This window comes from Rhinatrema bivittatum, chromosome 13, assembly GCF_901001135.1.
Source record: "Rhinatrema bivittatum chromosome 13, aRhiBiv1.1, whole genome shotgun sequence".
NCBI lineage: Eukaryota > Metazoa > Chordata > Amphibia > Gymnophiona > Rhinatrematidae > Rhinatrema > Rhinatrema bivittatum.
In genome coordinates, this window is record NC_042627.1 from 32,544,254 (window position 1) to 32,561,720 (window position 17,467).

At 40.9% G+C, this 17,467-nt stretch overlaps 1 protein-coding gene across 1 annotated transcript; it reads left to right on the plus strand.

Moving 5' to 3' along the window:
* The first annotated feature begins 935 nt into the window (after positions 1-935).
* LOC115075465 (beta-1,3-galactosyl-O-glycosyl-glycoprotein beta-1,6-N-acetylglucosaminyltransferase 3-like) lies at positions 936-4,930 on the plus strand. Its single transcript, XM_029575846.1, has 2 exons — positions 936-1,773; positions 2,796-4,930. Exon 2 carries the CDS (start codon positions 3,373-3,375, stop codon positions 4,675-4,677), a length of 1,305 nt encoding a protein of 434 aa, XP_029431706.1. The 5' UTR covers positions 936-1,773; positions 2,796-3,372; the 3' UTR covers positions 4,678-4,930.
* The last annotated feature ends 12,537 nt before the right edge of the window (positions 4,931-17,467 follow it).

Sequence of the window (17,467 nt, forward strand, 5' to 3'; positions counted from 1 at the left end):
TATTCTCTTTTTGAGGTTATAATAATCAATGGAAAATCATTTTTTCCATGGCTTTATTTTATCCTGTTTTTTGTTCAGTATAATCAACACTGATAAATTCACAGTAAAAATAAACTAAAAACAAAGGTCCCTAACTACAGTCAATATAACAAAGAGGTTTTTTTTTATCATAATGATGCAGAATATATCTATGTATACAGGAATTGAGACATGAAATTGTTAAACATATTTCTTTCTCTTTTTTTCTTTTTTTTTTTTTTTTACCAGGGTTTTAAGAAATAGGTAAACCATGGATTAAATCCTAGCAGCTTCTTAAGTGTTGCTGTATAGTTTTAATTATTAAACAACATTTTGGGTTAATGGCAGTGTTACCTTTTTTTTTTGTTTTATTTATTTATTAAGTTTTCAAATTTTACATAATTCAATGTACTTCATTATACACTTTATACTTACAACCTCAATTTTTACCAAGTGCTAAAAAGAAATCGTTTTCTATTATATTTTCATTCAGTAAAACATTTGCATTTGGCAAAAATCATCTCAGAAGTTTAACATCAACTTTTGAGCATAATATAAGAAACAAAAAGATTTATACATCTGAACCATCCTAACTATTCAATAAGAGGACGAAAATTAAAGAAAATATAATAATTAGGCAAACTCCGTTTTGCAATTTACTCTATTTCTGAACCCTACCCATTTGGTTCTACCGGAGATGAGGTTGCAGGCAATCGTGATTCAACAAATTGAATTAAATGTTCTATTTGCGTAAACACAAATGATTCCATGCCTCTCTTTAATACACATCGACAGGGATATTTTAAAGTAAAAGAAAATCCCATTGTCAAAATTCTTTGTCTTAGTTCTAAAAATTGTCGACGTTTAGTACGAGTTGCTAATGATAAATCCGGAAAATTTTTTATATTTTATCCAAAATATTGTATGGGAAATTTATGAAAATATGTTATCATTAAAGAGCTTACATCAGCTGTTGATATCAAAGATACTACTAACGTTTCTCTTTCTAAAATTTGTGTAGCTGAATTCTCCAAAAAGCTTGTTAGATTAGCCGGGACAGATACAGCTGGACCAGAAGTTCTCTTTTTCAAGAAAAAACAAGAATTGATTGAAATCATATTATTTTCTGTAAATTCCAGAACTTCCGAAAGAAATTTTTTTAAGGATACATATGGTATTTTCCCGGCTATTCTAGGAAAATTCACAATTCTTACATTTAACTGTCTAGTACTATTTTCCATTACTTCTAACCTTCTTGAAACTAAAGACTGATCTTTTATTAAGGCAATGTTAACTGCTTGTATAGCTTTAACACTGCCTTCTACCGTTACAATTTTTGCATCCAAATTATGTACTTGTTGTATATCATCATTTTGTTTAGACAGATTTGAGGACACAGAATCAATTTTCTTTTCCAACCTGTTGACCGTCACAGATAGCCCATTAACTAAATCCCACAGTGCTCCCAAAGTTACCGTTTCCGGTCTAGTTGTTAATTGTTCCGCAACCTCCAGTAGTTCTCCTTGTGGAACTTCACGTTGTTGCTCAGCAATATTCATTGCTGCCTGTGTTATTGTTCCCTCATTAGACTCCTCTACCAAAACGGAGGTGGCTCCCTCGATAGCTAGCTGTTGACCAACCTCATCGGTAGGCAATGCTGCTGCTCCTTCGTTTATGGATCGTTGGGCTGGAGGGGGACGTGAGACAGGGCTGAGGGACGTCTCAACCAAGGATGTACCTCGCTCCTCTATCGAGGTACTGCCAGCGGTTTCACTGGGGCCCTCCTTTTCTAATTGCTGCATAAAACGATCTATTTCCAGTTGTAATAGGGAGGGAAGAGGTTCAGAGGGAAACACCCGAACCCTCCCTTTTCTCTTTGCGGGCATTTTACTTTGCAATAATAATGAAAATAGAAAGTTTTTACCGGAGCAGTTTTAGTCGGTGGTTCAGTAATTGAGAGCAGCGAATTCCTCCTCCTATCCGACCTATTCCGGACTAAGCCGGACAAAGCCGTGCGCACCCCTTAGGTGCGCACGGCTTTGGTGGCGCGCCGGCGTCGACGGGGCGCCGCGAGTGTTCAGGTTTTCACTGCGCTCCGGCTCCTCCCCTCACGTGGGCCTTGCGTTGTTCCGGGCTGAAGCAGGGGGTATCAGACGCCGTCCTCCCAAACTTCTCGGCAAGCGCTCAGGTTTTCACTGCACTCCGGCTCCTCCCCTCACGTGGGCCTTGCGTTGTTCCGGGCTGAAGCAGGGGGTATCAGACGCCGTCCTCCCAAACTTCTCGGCAAGCGCTCAGGTTTTCACTGCGCTCCGGCTCCTCCCCTCACGTCGGCCTTGCGTTGTTCCGGGCTGAAGCAGGGGGTATCAGACGCCGTCCTCCCAAACTTCTCGGCAAGCCAATGGCAGTGTTACCTTTGTGAGGATGGGAGGGTTTCTGGAAAAAGAGAATAGATAAAATTCTATATCCCGGGGACTGGGCACAAGTGAGATGATCACTGCAGGCTATTGGCCATTACTTTCTGCTTCACAGTTTTTTAAATTTGGTAGAAATAAGTGCAGAGGAGCAAAAAGGGGACAGCATAGAAAACTGTCCCTGAACAAAGCAAAATGCAGTAGCAAAGTTAATAACTTATGCAGTGCCTAATCTATTTTTATGTTCCATATGTAAATTATTATAGAGAATTAACATGAACTAATTTATTGCATTGAAGTATACACTTCTGTACAGTTTAGGATTCTATTGACAGGCAGTTCTATGTCTCCTTTTTCTGTATACAGAATTGAAACAAGAAACAGCTCTTGGCTGGATGATATGGCCAACCAGAGCCAAAACAAGTCCTTTTTTGTGCTCTAAAACAAAGCTGAAGGCAACTAACTTTCTCCAGGTGAAGTCGGACATTTGTATATGGATGACCTGTACTGAAGCTGGCTCACCCATTCCTTATTCTAAAATTCTGTAACAAAGAGTGAAAATAACAAATCACTCCATGGAACCAAAAGTTTCAAATGATTCCTTATAATTGCTGCTTTGTAGTACTGATGATGACTAAACATTTCAGGTTGGAAATGAGAGAATGCTTATGTTCCTTTGTCTGTCTTCATTGCCTTGTGATACAGACAGGATCAGAGTTATAGGGAGATAACTGCTATGTGATGGAAGATACTGTTGAAGAAAGGAGCAACTTGGAATTTGCCAAAAGGGTATTATTTTCCTAGAATTGGTATGATGATGACTGCAGTTAGAGCCATGTGGTTTCCAGTGTTCCAATGCAATATATAAGGAATGGACTAAAGCAAGATTACATACAGTACATATAAATATAAAACCAAACCTACAAAGCATCTGCATTTAAAAATGATTTGGAGCAGGCTTTGCAAGAGTCGGACTCGCCATTTCTTGTTTTTTGGACTCCTTTTGTTTGCCATCTCAGTTTTAAAATATATTTTTCAACCATGTGATAAGAATGATATACAAAATGATGCAGACAATCCAAGGAGGAGGTACTGTAAGACCCAGTTGTTCACTGCAATGCAATTGTCTTCCAGAAGTGAAATTAACTGTTCCAACATTATAAAAGGAGATCAGCAAGCAGTGAATCAGGCACTTTTGCACCAATTAAAGAATAAGAGGTTGCCTTCAAATGAAATGGACTACATGAAGTTTATTAAAGATTGTAACCTTTACAAGAAAATCAGGAGGTTTATTCCTATTCCACTCAGTAAAGAGGAAGAGAATTTTCCCATCGCATATTCCATGGTGATCCATGAACAAATCGAAATGTTTGAAAGACTTTTAAGGGCAATTTACAACCCTCAGAATATATACTGTGTCCATGTGGATGAAAAATCTCCTGAGAATTTTAAGGAGGCTGTGCGAGCCATTATTTCCTGTTTTGAAAATGTATTTTTGGCATCTAAGCTAGAAAAAGTGGTTTACACATCCTGGTTTAGGCTTAAAGCTGATCTGAACTGCATGGAGGATCTGCTGAAAAGTAAAGTGCCCTGGAAATATCTGTTAAACACTTGTGGCACCGACTTTCCAATAAAGACCAACGCTGAGATAGTCAGAGCCCTGAAGGTACTGAATGGCAAAAACAGTCTGGAGTCTGAAAAGCCACCAAAACAAAAACATTTCCGCTGGCTGTTTTCTTATAAAACAGGTAGAACTGTACGGAGAACTAATATTAGGAAAATTCCACCACCAATCAGAACTCCAATGTTTACTGGAAGTGCTTACTTTGTGGTCACAAGAGAATTTGTGACATATGTCTTAGAAAATCCTGACGTGCAGAAGCTAATAGAATGGATAAAGGATACCCTCATACCAGAAGAGCAACTGTGGGCAACATTAAATCGAATGCCCGGAGTACCTGGATCTTCTCCATACCATGCTAAGTATGAACTCTCAGACATGAATGCAATTGCAAGGTTGATGAAATGGGCCTGGAATGATGGAAATATGGATAAAGGGGGTGCTTATCCCCCATGCACAGGTATTTTTCGTCGGTCAATCTGTATTAATGGAGCTGGAGATCTCCACTGGATGCTCCAGCAGCATCATTTGTTTGCCAATAAGTTTGATCCTACCGTGGATGATTATGCCATTCAGTGCCTGGAGGAGTATCTGAGACACAAAGCTCTATATGAAAAAGAACCGTAAGACTTTTTCCATGGTTTGCAATTATAAAAAGAAAATGCTATAATAGCAGCAGTATAGCCTACTGGTTAGAGCAGCAGGCTGAAGGTTTGAATTCTGCTTCTCTCACAGATGCACTTTATGACCTTGGGCAAGTTACATCAACCTCCATTCCCATAGAGCCAAACTTTAAATCCCCTGCGCACGCAAAAAACAGGGGTTATGTGTGTGGCCGGGCCTTGCGCGCACTGGGCCGTATTTTAAATGCCCTGCACGCGTAAATCCGGCCGGATTTACGTGCGCAGGGCCCTCGCGCGCCAGCATGCCTATTTTGCATAGGCCGCCGGCGTGCGCAGAGCCCCAGGACACGCGTAAGTCCCGGGGCTTTGTAAAAGGGGCGTGTCCTAAATGACGCGGCGTTTTGGGGGCATGAAGCAGCGTTGCGGGGGTGGGCCCAGGGGCGTGGTGCCGGCCCGGGGGCGTGGTCGAGGCCTCCGGACCAGCCCCCGGGTCGGGTGATGGCGTGCGCAGATTTACGTCTGCTTTTAGCAGGCGTAAATCGTGCAACAAAGGTAAGGGGGGGGGGGTTTAGATAGGGCCGGGGGGGGGGTAAGGGAGGGGAAGGTGGGGGGAGGCTATTTTCCACTGTATCGGGGAAGGGACAGAAGGCGTGCACAAGTTGCTACTGTTCCGTTGGACAGGTAGGAGAAAGGGTTTAGAGAATGGGGAAGGGAGGTTAGGGTAAGTGGTTGGGAAGTTAATTGGAGCAGACTGGGAGGGAACTGGGGAAGGTCGGGAGGCGTCGCCGTGTGACATTTGCGAAACTGTACCCCCCCTTGCGTGTGTGGATTAGAATATAAGGCGCGCATGTGTGCGTGGCTTGCCAATTTTATAACACGTGCGCATGTTATAAGAATGCATCCATGTGTACCCGCCAGGTAGCACGCGCACGCTTATTAAAATCTACCCCTTAGATTAGTTAATTCCCTATCCAAGTGGATTTACAGAGTACCTGAATTGTAATTGTACGCCGATGACATCCAATTCATCATCCCCATTACCAACTCACTAGAAGATGCACTCCGTAAAGCTGCCAACCACCTTACCTCAATTAGAAACTTACTAAACCAGCTAAAACTATGTCTGAACATGAATAAAATGGAATCATCCTCATAGTTTGATCAGAGATGTTTCTTCCTATCTCCCATCACTCACTCCTAATTGACAACATCACCATCACACTAAAAAACTCAACTAAGGACCTCGGCATATGGACTGACAAGGATCTCAACCTAAAAACAAACATAGCAACCAAAGAAGGATTCTATAAACTACATGTACTGAAACATCTGAAACCTCTCCTCCACCACTAAGAATTCCGAACTGTACTACAATCTCTGATTTTCAGCAGCCTTGATTACTGCAACTCGATACTGTTAGGTCTTCCTAAATCCTCTATAAAGCCTCTACAATTGTTGCAAAATGCGGCTGCCAGAGTTCTATCTGGCAAAAAAAAATCGGATCACATTACTCCTATATTAAGAACCCTCCACTGGCTACCAGTTATGCAGAGAATAGAATACAAAACCCTTACAATTGTTCATAACGCCATACACAAAACGGACAACTCCTCAATCAGTAACATGTTCCAACTACACAAACCTCAACGGAACACCAGAGCCGCCTGCAAATTACTTCTCGACGTACCCACTTATCCCATGGCGAAGCTTACGAATACCAGAAACAGAGCCCTCTCCATCGCAGGACCAAACCTATGGAACACCCTTCCACACTACCTGACCTCAATCAGTGAAAGCAAATCATTCAAAAAAGAACTGAAAACATGGATCTTCAACCAGACTTTCAGAGATGGCATTGGCTAATCCACCTTATCACACCTTCAGTATCTATCGTCTTCATCTTCCATATCAGTCTTTATCCCCAACCTCCCCTCCTACCTCCCACCCCCTTCTCCTCCCTACCTCCAACCACTCTCCTTCCCCCACACCATGCCTATCACCTTCCATATAGAATTTCATAATGCATCCCGAGCTATTTCCGCCCCCCGCCTTCACCCTCCCCTGCCCCTTGCCCTCCCTCCCTCCTATCCCCCGCTTCTCCGCTATCTTCCCAACTCCTTTAAACATGTTTGCAGTCTATGACTGACATACCCTTCCCGTCCACCTGAATCCCCAACTAAACCTTTAATAACTGTTATATTTTAATCCGTTAACATTATTTAATACTATCAACCTAAATTAAACGTTATCATGTTGACCCTCGAGTCACCGTTATATACTCCCATCTTTGTTACACCCTGTCCCTTTAACTGATATAGTCACAACTTGTTACAACTATGTTCCTTGATATGTTCTATGTATAAATTATGTTCTAATGTAAACCGGGGTGAAGGCTTCCGCTAAACCTCGGTATATAAAAAGCTCCAAATAAATAAATAAATAACTTGCCTTGAGCTTGGAATTAGGAAAAGCAGGTAATGAAATCTAAAATCCAATTAAAGTTCAGGTTGCTTTTTCTTGATTATAATAACTTAATAGGTATAAGCTTTTTCATGTGGCTTTTTAAAATCTACTACTAAAATTTTGAAGCAGAAGAAAGAAGTGAATTAATAGCAAATTAGGGGCCTGATTTACTATGGCTTTTCTCCCATTCTGTGCCTATGGAGAAAAAAGCTTATTAAATCTGGCCACATATTTGTTTATATGATCTTCAGTAAATGCTGGAAATTACTGTTATACCCTTTCTGCTATATGTAAATATTGCTGTCTTTGGAAGCAATGTCTGGGGAAAATACAGCAAGCACTTAGCACAATATCAACTTCCTCTGCTTATCCATCTTCTCTTGAAATAGAAGACTTGTGCTACATTTCAGAGTTGGAATTAAGACTTTGTATAGCAGTTTCAAAATTTTACTATGTTTAATCTTGATATATATTTATTTATTTATTTTATTTTTAGATTTTTATATACCGGTGTTCCTGTATTAAAATACAGATCACATCGGTTAACATTGAAACATAAAAATTATGCCAAGAGGCGGTACATATAACAAGGTTATAGAACTTGGAAAACATGGAAAACAGATTCGAATAATAACACTGATAAACTTGCAAAGTCTCTGAGAAATCAAATCATAAAATAAGGCGTAATTGTCTAAGATAAATGTGATCTGCAAAAGGGATTGCGATGGTGAGAAAATCTTGATAGCTGGAGGTAAAAATAATCAAAGTTCTGGAAAAGCTTGGCTAAAGAGCCAGGTTTTAATTTTCTTTTTGAAGGAAGCAAAGCAGATCTCAAGGCGGATGTCTGGTGGGAGCATGTTCCATTGGACAGGTCCTGCTAAAGAAATGGTACCTATATATAAAGATGCTTAAGTACACCTGGCTTTATGACCTACACATCTGCAGCCAAGGGCTCTCAACTTTGAATATAGCTAAATTCAAATGACTTTGCCTACAGGTATAGCCTAATGGATCAGAGGGAGTACCAGGTTCAGTCTTTTGTTTTATTTGAAATGGCAGTTTCCTTATGCTTTTCTGGGCCTTTAGCTCATTTGGAACTGACCTCTTCTGGGCAATAGTTCAATCATTCTTCACTCACGGCTACCCAAGTATTTTTTTCCCCATTTTTATAACCATCCCCATACCATTTATCCCAGTAACAGTCCTGGACAGGGATCACAGACAATGGCTCCTTCCAGAATTCGGTATGTTTGCACCATGAATTTGGCTGCTAGGTGTCACCCCTGTGTGATGATTGAGACTCCCTCCCCCTCCAAGAGCTGTGACTGCCTGGTGCTTCCACAGCATCTCCAGACTGAGCAGCAGAAGCTAGATTCAGGAATGAAACCCAGGTCTTCCTTATGACTGCAACTAAACTGGCCCGAATTCAGCTTTATTAATTTATACTACTTATCAAATCCCCACAAGTCACGCCAGTCTTCCAACTGTGCACCTGTGCTTGTCAGTCAGCAGCAACTGACTAAGTCTGGCCCCATAATGTGGAATATTGCTGGCCCCATAATGTGGAACGCACTGCCAGACCCGCTTAGGTTAATAAACAATTGTAAGGATTTTAAGAAGGCGTTAAAAACTTATCTTTTTCAGGAAGCGTTTAAAGATTTAGAAGTATCTTAGTTGAATGTACAAAACAAATTACGTTTGTTTACATAGTTCTCTCTACTTTTCCTGCTTTTAACTTTTTAATGGAAACTGGCCACTCTCTGTCTTAGTCATTTTTATTTTTATTGATAATGTAATCATGATGTATTTTTATTCATACCTAGTTATTTAAGTTTTATTTGTTACAAATTATTTTAACCTTTAATTTCAAGGTTTGTATCACTGTAAACCGTTTTGATTGGTAAATTTTACTGGAAAACGGTATATAAATTTGTTTAAATAAAATAAATAAATTATTAGGAATAGTATTGTGCTAACATTTGCATATTGTCATTACTGCAGAAAAATTATCCATCACCAAAGCAAATGCATGCGCCAATATAAAATAACGTATTGTGTCACTGCTGTAGGCAACCGGTATAATAACAGTAGCTATCTATTCAGTATAGAATGTTAATCTGTCTTTAAAAATGTCAGGATTGTAAAAATTTGATTGGTGTTGACTCTCTTCTTGCAAAAGCTGTTATATTGCAACAGAGATTCTGGGTTATTTTCTGACTGCACAGATTTTGAGCATTTTATTAGGAATTTAAGACTCTGTGTTATGAATTTTGTAGGTTGAAAATAAATTATACATAGGAGTACATAAACATTGGACAAAGCTGAATATCACCCAGTATCTGGAAAACCAAATTCATTATGCACATCTTTTTTGACTTGGCTCCTACCCAGCATCATGTCTTAATTCAATATGCATGATCCTCATTATTCCTTAGCAAATTCCATTGGCAAATTTTCTCATACCTTCTATAAGGTTCTTGAGGACCAAATTTGGCCACCCCTATTCTCTAAGGTTATCCATGTGTGAGAGCATTTGCCCAAGCAGACGTTTAGTAAGCAAGGGTTACTTTAAGGTGATAATTTTCAAAGCCATTTGTGTTTTATATGCCAATGTTTTATGTTTTTAAATTATGTATGTATTTAAATCGCTTAGGAATTATTATAAGCGGTTTATTAATTTTTAAATAAATGCATATAACTGTTACAAATTTGCCAGGGCTCTGATTATATAAAAGTATTCGTGTAACCCAGTTTCACACGTACGTTTATACAAACTGAGCAGAGGTGTCCAAGGGGTGGAGTTGGCACTTGCATGCATAGTTTGTAAATTTAGAAAGTAGAGGGGAAATATTCAGTCACCGGCTGGATTGCAAAGTTAGCCGGAGAAAGTTATCTGGCTAACTTTAGAGTGATATTCAATGGTGCAGCTGCACTACTGAACGTAGCCGGCTATCTTTAGGACTATTCTACGGCTCGACTAGAATTAGCCAGATAAGTTATCTGACTTTTCTCCCATTCTGTCTATGTGGGAAAATGCCTTGATGAATCAGGCCCTTAGCCGGATAACTTAACTCTGCCCCAGAACCCCTCTATGTAATCCAGTTAAATTTTATCTGGATAATGAGTTTAGCCAGATAAGGAAGGTGGGGGGAATTGAAATGTCAGCATCTAGCTGGATAAATTGTGAGTTAGCCAGCTAAATCCCACTAAATAATATTGACCCCTATGGATGTAAAGGTACATGCACAAGTTATGACTTCCAAAGAGGAGGTTTAAATTTATTTGAGCGAATCACTGCATGTAACTAGCCAATTAACTGCAAATTATATAAGTTAATTTATGTATGTAATTTCACTTGGAAAATCCTCAGTAAGGTTTGTGTGTACAATGTAAGCTGTGCAGGCTGTCATTTATATAGGAGTACTGAAACCTTCCTTACTAATAGATGAGAATATAAAATTATGCCCTTGTTTGAAATCCTTCCTTGATATAGACTAGTTCTCTATAGTCAGAACACTACCACATAATTTCCCTGAACCTATTCTACTGTATTTGCAGAACATATTGATGTGTACATTGTATCTTTATATGCTATAGTATTGTCCCTGGTGATGATTGAGTCGGGGGTGGGGAAGGAATAATAGCATTGAAAAGCTTTAATTGTATTTGCATTCTTTAGTGATACTGTGTTATCATTAGATGTTTGTGTAAGTTTATAAGTTCAATAAAATTTTAATTGCAAAAAAAAAGAACCCTACCACATGGTTTTATGTAAGTTGCATTACAGTTTATTTGCTGTGATCTTAACAAAACTAAGTTTTGTCTTTTCACTGTTGGTGCATTTTTCTCAAGTCTGTGAACATTTTCACTTTTTTCTTTAGTTTAAAGCCACCATCAGTAGCTTTGCTGTTCCAAAACAAACTTACTAAAGAGTAGAGATGTGAATCGTGTGCCAGATTGTCTTCATGATCAGATTCGGCTGGGGGGGGGGGGGGGGGAAATCTGATCTTTAAGATATGTGAATTGGAATCGTTTCCGATTCCAATTCACATCGCTAATTTTTTTTTTTAGGGAGGCATGCGCCGCTAAAAAAAAAAACAACCCACCCGACCCTTTAAATCGACCCCCCCCCAAAAAAAAACCTTTTAAAATTACCTGGTGGTACAGGGGGGCCTCGGGGGGAGATCCAGGGGGGCCTCGGGGAGAGGAGAGATCCAGGAGGGCCTCGGAAAGAGATTTCCCGTTCCCAGGCATCAGCTGTTCTAAAAAAAAATGGCGCCGATGCCCCTTTGCCCTTACCATGTGACAGGGTATCCGTGCCATTGCCCAGCCCCTGTCACATGGTAGGAGCACTGGATGGCCGGCGCCATCTTTAAAGATGGCGCCGGCCACCTTTACTCATCAGCCCCTATTATACTATACTCTATAATAGGGGCTGATGAGTAAAGGTGGCCGGCGCCATCTTTAAAGATGGCGCCGGCCATCCATAAGAACATAAGAACATAAGAAATTGCCATGCTGGGTCAGACCAAGGGTCCATCAAGCCCAGCATCCTGTTTCCAACAGAGGCCAAACCAGGCCACAAGAACCTGGCAATTACCCAAACACCTAGAAGATCCCATGCTACTGATGCAATTAATAGCAGTGACTATTTGCTAAGTAAACTTGATTAATAGCAGTTAATGGACTTCTCTTCCAAGAACTTATCCAAACCTTTTTGAACCCAGCTACACTAACTGCACTAACCACATCCTCTGGCAACAAATTCCAGAGATTTATTGTGCGTTGAGTGAAAAAGAATTTTCTCTGATTAGTCTTAAATGTGCTACTTGCTAACTTCATGGAATGCCCCCTAGTCCTCCTATTATTCGAAAGTGTAAATAACCGAGTCACATCTACTCGTTCAAGACCTCTCATGATCTTAAAGACCTCTATGATATCCCCCCTCAGCCGTCTCTTCTCCAAGCTGAACAGCCCTAACCTCTTCAGCCTTTCCTCATAGGGGAGCTGTTCCATCCCCTTTATTATTTTGGTTGCCATTCTCTGCACCTTCTCCATCACAACTATATCTTTTTTGAGATGCGGCGACCAGAATTGTACACAGTATTCAAGGTGCGGTCTTACCATGGAGCGATATAGAGCCATTATGACATTTTCCATTTTATTCACCATTCCCTGCCTAATAATTCCTAACATTCTGTTTGCTTTTTTGACTGGTGCAGCACACTGAGCTGACTATTTTAAAGTATTATCCACTATGATGCCTAGATCTTTTTCCTGGGTGGTAGCTCCTAATATGGAACCTAACATCGTGTAACTACAGCTAGGGTTATTTTTCCCTATATGCAACACCTTGCACTTGTCCACATTAAATTTCATCTGCCATTTGGATGCCCAATCTTCCAGTCTTGCAAGGTCCTCCTGAAATGTATCACAGTCTGCTTGTGATTTAACTACTCTGAATAATTTTGTATCATCTGCAAATTTGATAACGTCACTTATCGTATTCCTTTCCAGATCATTGATATATATATTGAAAAGCACCGGTCCAAGTACAGATCCCTGAGGCACTCCACTGTTTACCCTTTTCCACTGAGAAAATTGACCATTTAGTCCTACTCTCTGTTTCCTGTCTTTTAACCAGTTTGTAATCCACGAAAGGACATCGCCTCCTATCCCATGACTTTTTAGTTTTCGTAGAAGCCTCTCATGAGTGACTTTGTCAAACGCCTTCTGAAAATCCAAATACACTACATCTACAGTGCTCCTACCATGTGACAGGGGCCGGCCAATGGCACGGATACCCTGTCACATGGTAAGGGCAAAGGGGCATCGGCGCCATTTTTTTTTTTAGAACAGCTGATGCCTGGGAACGGGAAATCTCTTCCCGAGGCCCCCCTGGATCTCTCCTCTCCCCGAGGCCCCCCTGGATCTCTCCCCGAGGCCCCCCTGGACCACCAGGTAATTTTAAAAGGTTTTGGGGGGGTCGGGAGGGGGGGTTGATTTTTGGGGGGGTCGGGAGGGGGGGTTGATTTAAAGGGTTGGGTGGGTTTTTTTTTTTATCGGGCCATCGGCGCCATTTTAATTAGTGGCAGCCAAAATGGCGCCGATGGCCCGAGAGCGGGAGATCGCACCGGGAACCCCCCCCCCCCCCCACTGGACCACCAGGTAACTTAACATTTTGGGGGGGTTCGGGAGAGTGGGGGAGGGTAAGGAATTGGTTTTAAAGGGTCGGGGTGGGTTTAGGGGTTGTTTTGGTGTGCTGGTTTTCCCGCCCTCCCCCAAATAATTCCCGTGCCCTATTTAACGATACAATACAAATGCCCCTGATGATAAATCGGGGGCATTTGTATTGCATCGTGCACTCTAACGATTTAGAACGATTTTAAAATTATCTGACGGGAGCCTGTGTTGGTGGTGAGAGGGGCTCGCAGGTCGCCGCCATACCTGAGACCCGGGATATCGAGGGTCCAGCCCCGGAACAACAGGTCCCAACCAGCGAGACCCAGAGTGAGGCTGGTGTGACATCAGCGGGCGTCCGCTGCTACAAATTGAACAGCGGACGCTGAAATCCCTGGAGTCTGTGTTGGTGGTGAGAGGGGCTTGCAGGTCGCCGCCATACCTGAGACCCGGGATATCGAGGGTCCAGCCCCGGAACAACAGGTCCCGACCAGCGAGACCCAGAGTGAGGCTGGTGTGATGTCAGCGGGCGTCCGCTGCTACAAATTGAACAGCGGACTGCGCACCGTCACCGACGGCGCACCCTAAGCCGCGCGCTCCAAAGGGGCGCGCTCGGCTTGTGCCGGCTTAGGCCGGAGAAGGCTGGGAGGCTGCTACAGATTATGGCTGCGGACCGGGATCTCCCCTGACCTCAACAATCCTGTTTGTTGATCACAGAAGCGTGAGTAAAATAAGGAAAGGGTTTCAGTGTTGTTGTTATACGTAACATTTATGCCCCATACAAAAAGAAAGGGCAGAGTCAGGCAGGATGCCTCTACCCCTACCAGACCGGGCCCTATACAAACCACTTTAACCGGATTCTACTCACCTGCAACAATTTCGACCCTGGAGTGTCCCATTACATCGAGGGATATTGAGCAAATATCCACTATGTCGGGAGAAATAAGTCTAAGTCCCAGGGTCTTAACAACTCCTCCACCACCAATGAGCGCTGCAGAAACCCATAGTCTGGACTCACCTCTTTTGCGGAAGGCGTTTTTAGGGGAGAGTCCGATAGAGGAAGTCTTTGGGAGAAAAGAGGCAACGCAGGGGAAAGAAGGGGAGGTATCCCAAGAATTGGATCAAAGATCTGGGGCAATAGGAGGAAGTGGGGTTACACCCTCCGTTGGATCTGCGCCACAGCAGGAACTTTTGGATATATTAATGAATCCATCTGCCTCAAGTGTTAAGTTTAAAAAAAATCAAAAAGTTTCTTTAGAAATGCTATGGTCTGCAATAATGTTATTACATCATAATGTAGAAAAAATGAGTAGTAATATTAGAGATGTTCAATCTACATTGCAAAATTTAAGTCCTTTAGTGACAAATAATGGTTCAACTCTTAAAAGGGTGGAAACAGATATTATTCAAATAAAAGATGTTCAAACTTCTATAATAAAGGGAGAGAATATCCTATCAAGAAAGGTTGAAAATCTAGAAAATTTGCTACGTTATTCTAACCTCAGGTTTGTCAACTTTCCTAAATGTAGGATGGTCTCCCCTGTGGAACAATTACGAAATTATTTTAGTGAAGTATTGTCTATAGCTCCAGATAATTTTCCTATGATTAAGACTGCATATTTTTTGAATGTGAGAGAACAAAATCAAAATCTGAACCTGCCATTACAAGAGTCTCCATTGAATGTCACTGATCTGATAGAGTCGTCATTCAGTACCCAGATAGAGATGAGGGGAACTTTAATTGTAAAGTTTGCCCTGACTTTGGATAGGGACAAGATATTAAATAAGTTTATGGAAAAAAAGAACCTCTCTCTATCTGGGTCAAAAAATATGGGTCTACCCAGATGTGACAAAAGACACTCAGGCAAGAAGGAAAAAATTTATTGCTTTAGCTGGATTGGCCAGAACATTTGGTATACAAATAAATATAAAATTTCCCTGTAAATGTTTTATGAAGGTAGATGGAACGAAATACGTTTATTATGATCCTCTTGATTTAGAAAGATTCTTGCAGGAACGCAGATCCCAGGATGGGGTACCAGATCCTCAAATTGATGAGAATGTTTGATTTATTCAAGTGTTGCAATACTTCTGTTTATAATGTATAACTAGTAAGACCATGAGAGGTAATTATGTGTAAAGGGATTTGCTCAACAGGTTCCCAACATTTTTGGTCTGTAAGGAAACTAAGAAACTAGGAATGTGAAAAAAAAAGTTTGAATTGTTTTTCTTTATGTAAGTTTCTAAGCCTAATGTTTCCATAAAAAATTCAATGCTGTAAATGTAATTGAATACAAGTTGTTTTTCATTTTCTGTATAAAATGGAAACTGATAAATAAAGAATTAAAAAAAAAAATTATCTGACGATAATTTTAATCGTTCAAAAACGATTCACATCCCTAACTAAAGAGAGCTATAGACTAAGTTCATCGGGGTTGGGTGGACAAAGTGCAAAGATAAATAAAAGTACCTTGGGTAAGTAAATCTTTAAATATGTCTAGAGAAATGGGAAAAATTATGTATTTATATAAAATCTTGTATTCCACAAACTTTTATAAAATTTATATTCAGTGCGGATCACATGAAATAACACACACAATACCCTGAAAATAACACAAACAAACTTACTTACATATGGTGTCGTTTCTAAATTGTTTACATCATTGTTTACATCATCCACAAGCCTCCAGGAAGAGCCTTGCTTTGACACCTTTCCTGAACATTTTAATGTCCGATTCCTGCCTTAAATCCAGTGGTAGGACTTCCATAAAATGGGAGCTACATGAGAATATTTATTTATTTAGCAATTTTATATACCATCATTCCCAAAGAAGGTCACAGCAAGACATACATATTATAGATCGACACATACATTGACTAATGTAGTCAGGGGTGATTAAATATATACAAAGATGTTCTAGTACTTATTAACTCAAGGTACCGGGATATAAGGTTTGGTGGTTTGTAAAAATGTTACATTTTTATTTATTTGGAAGTTGTTGGGATGTGATGAAGTATTTAGATCATTTGTTAGGTTCTTAATGAGTTAGTCCTTGTAGGTGCTTGTTGCCTAAAATCCCTAGAAGGTATTTGCAGCAAAAGTTGAGACTCTGAACAGAGTGGTCAAACAGGATTTTACCAATTTACTTTCTTTCCAACCACACTTGGCGATTCAGTATGGAGAAGCTTAAAAATTGTGACCAACAGGTGGAATTTTATCCTATGCTTTATAGGTAGCCAATGTAGCCATTTTAAGATTGGGGAGATATGACCCCTTCAACTATATCCAACAATAAATGAGCTGCCGCACCTTGAATTAATTGCAGTACATGTAACAGGGAGGGACCCACAAAACAAGATGGTAAACGGTCCAGGAAAGCCACGGAAATGGAAAAACAAAAACCAGACCGATGCCTTGGAAAGGATTTAATTTAATTATTATTGTACATGCCCCGCTTTGGCCAAAGTTTCACCTTATGGCTGCATCAGGGGCTCTACAAAAAATACATAGAAATATAAACTTTAATATAAAAGTTAAAAATTGGAAACAACCCAACAATGTAAAATAAATCACTTGTGTAATGTCAAAATGAATAATAGTGTATCAAAGTAGGTAAAGAGAAAGAGGCGACAGATAATTAGGGATGTGAATCATTTTTTGACGATTTAAAATATCGTCCGATATATTTTAAATAGTCAAAAATCGTTAGAGCCACGATACAATAACAATTCCCCCGATTTATCGTCAAAAAAATCGTAAATTGGGGGAAGGGGGAGGGCGGGAAAACCGGCACACTAAAACACCCTAAAACCCACCCCGACCCTTTAAAATAAATCCCCCACCCTCCCGAACCCCCCCAAAATGCCTTAAATTACCTGGGGGTCCAGCAGGGGTCCGGAACGACCTCCTGCAATCAAATCGTGTTGTCTTCAGCCGGCGCCATTTTGCAAAATGGCGGCGCAAAATGGCGCCGGCCGTAGACAACATGATTCGACTGCAGGAGGTCGTTCCGGACCCCCGCTGGACTTTTAGCAAGTCTTGTGGGGGTGAGGAGGCCCCCCCAAGCTGGCCAAAAGTCCCTGGGGGTCCAGCGGGGGTCCGGGAGCGATCTGCCGCGAATCGTTTTTCCGTACGGAAAATGGCGCCGGCA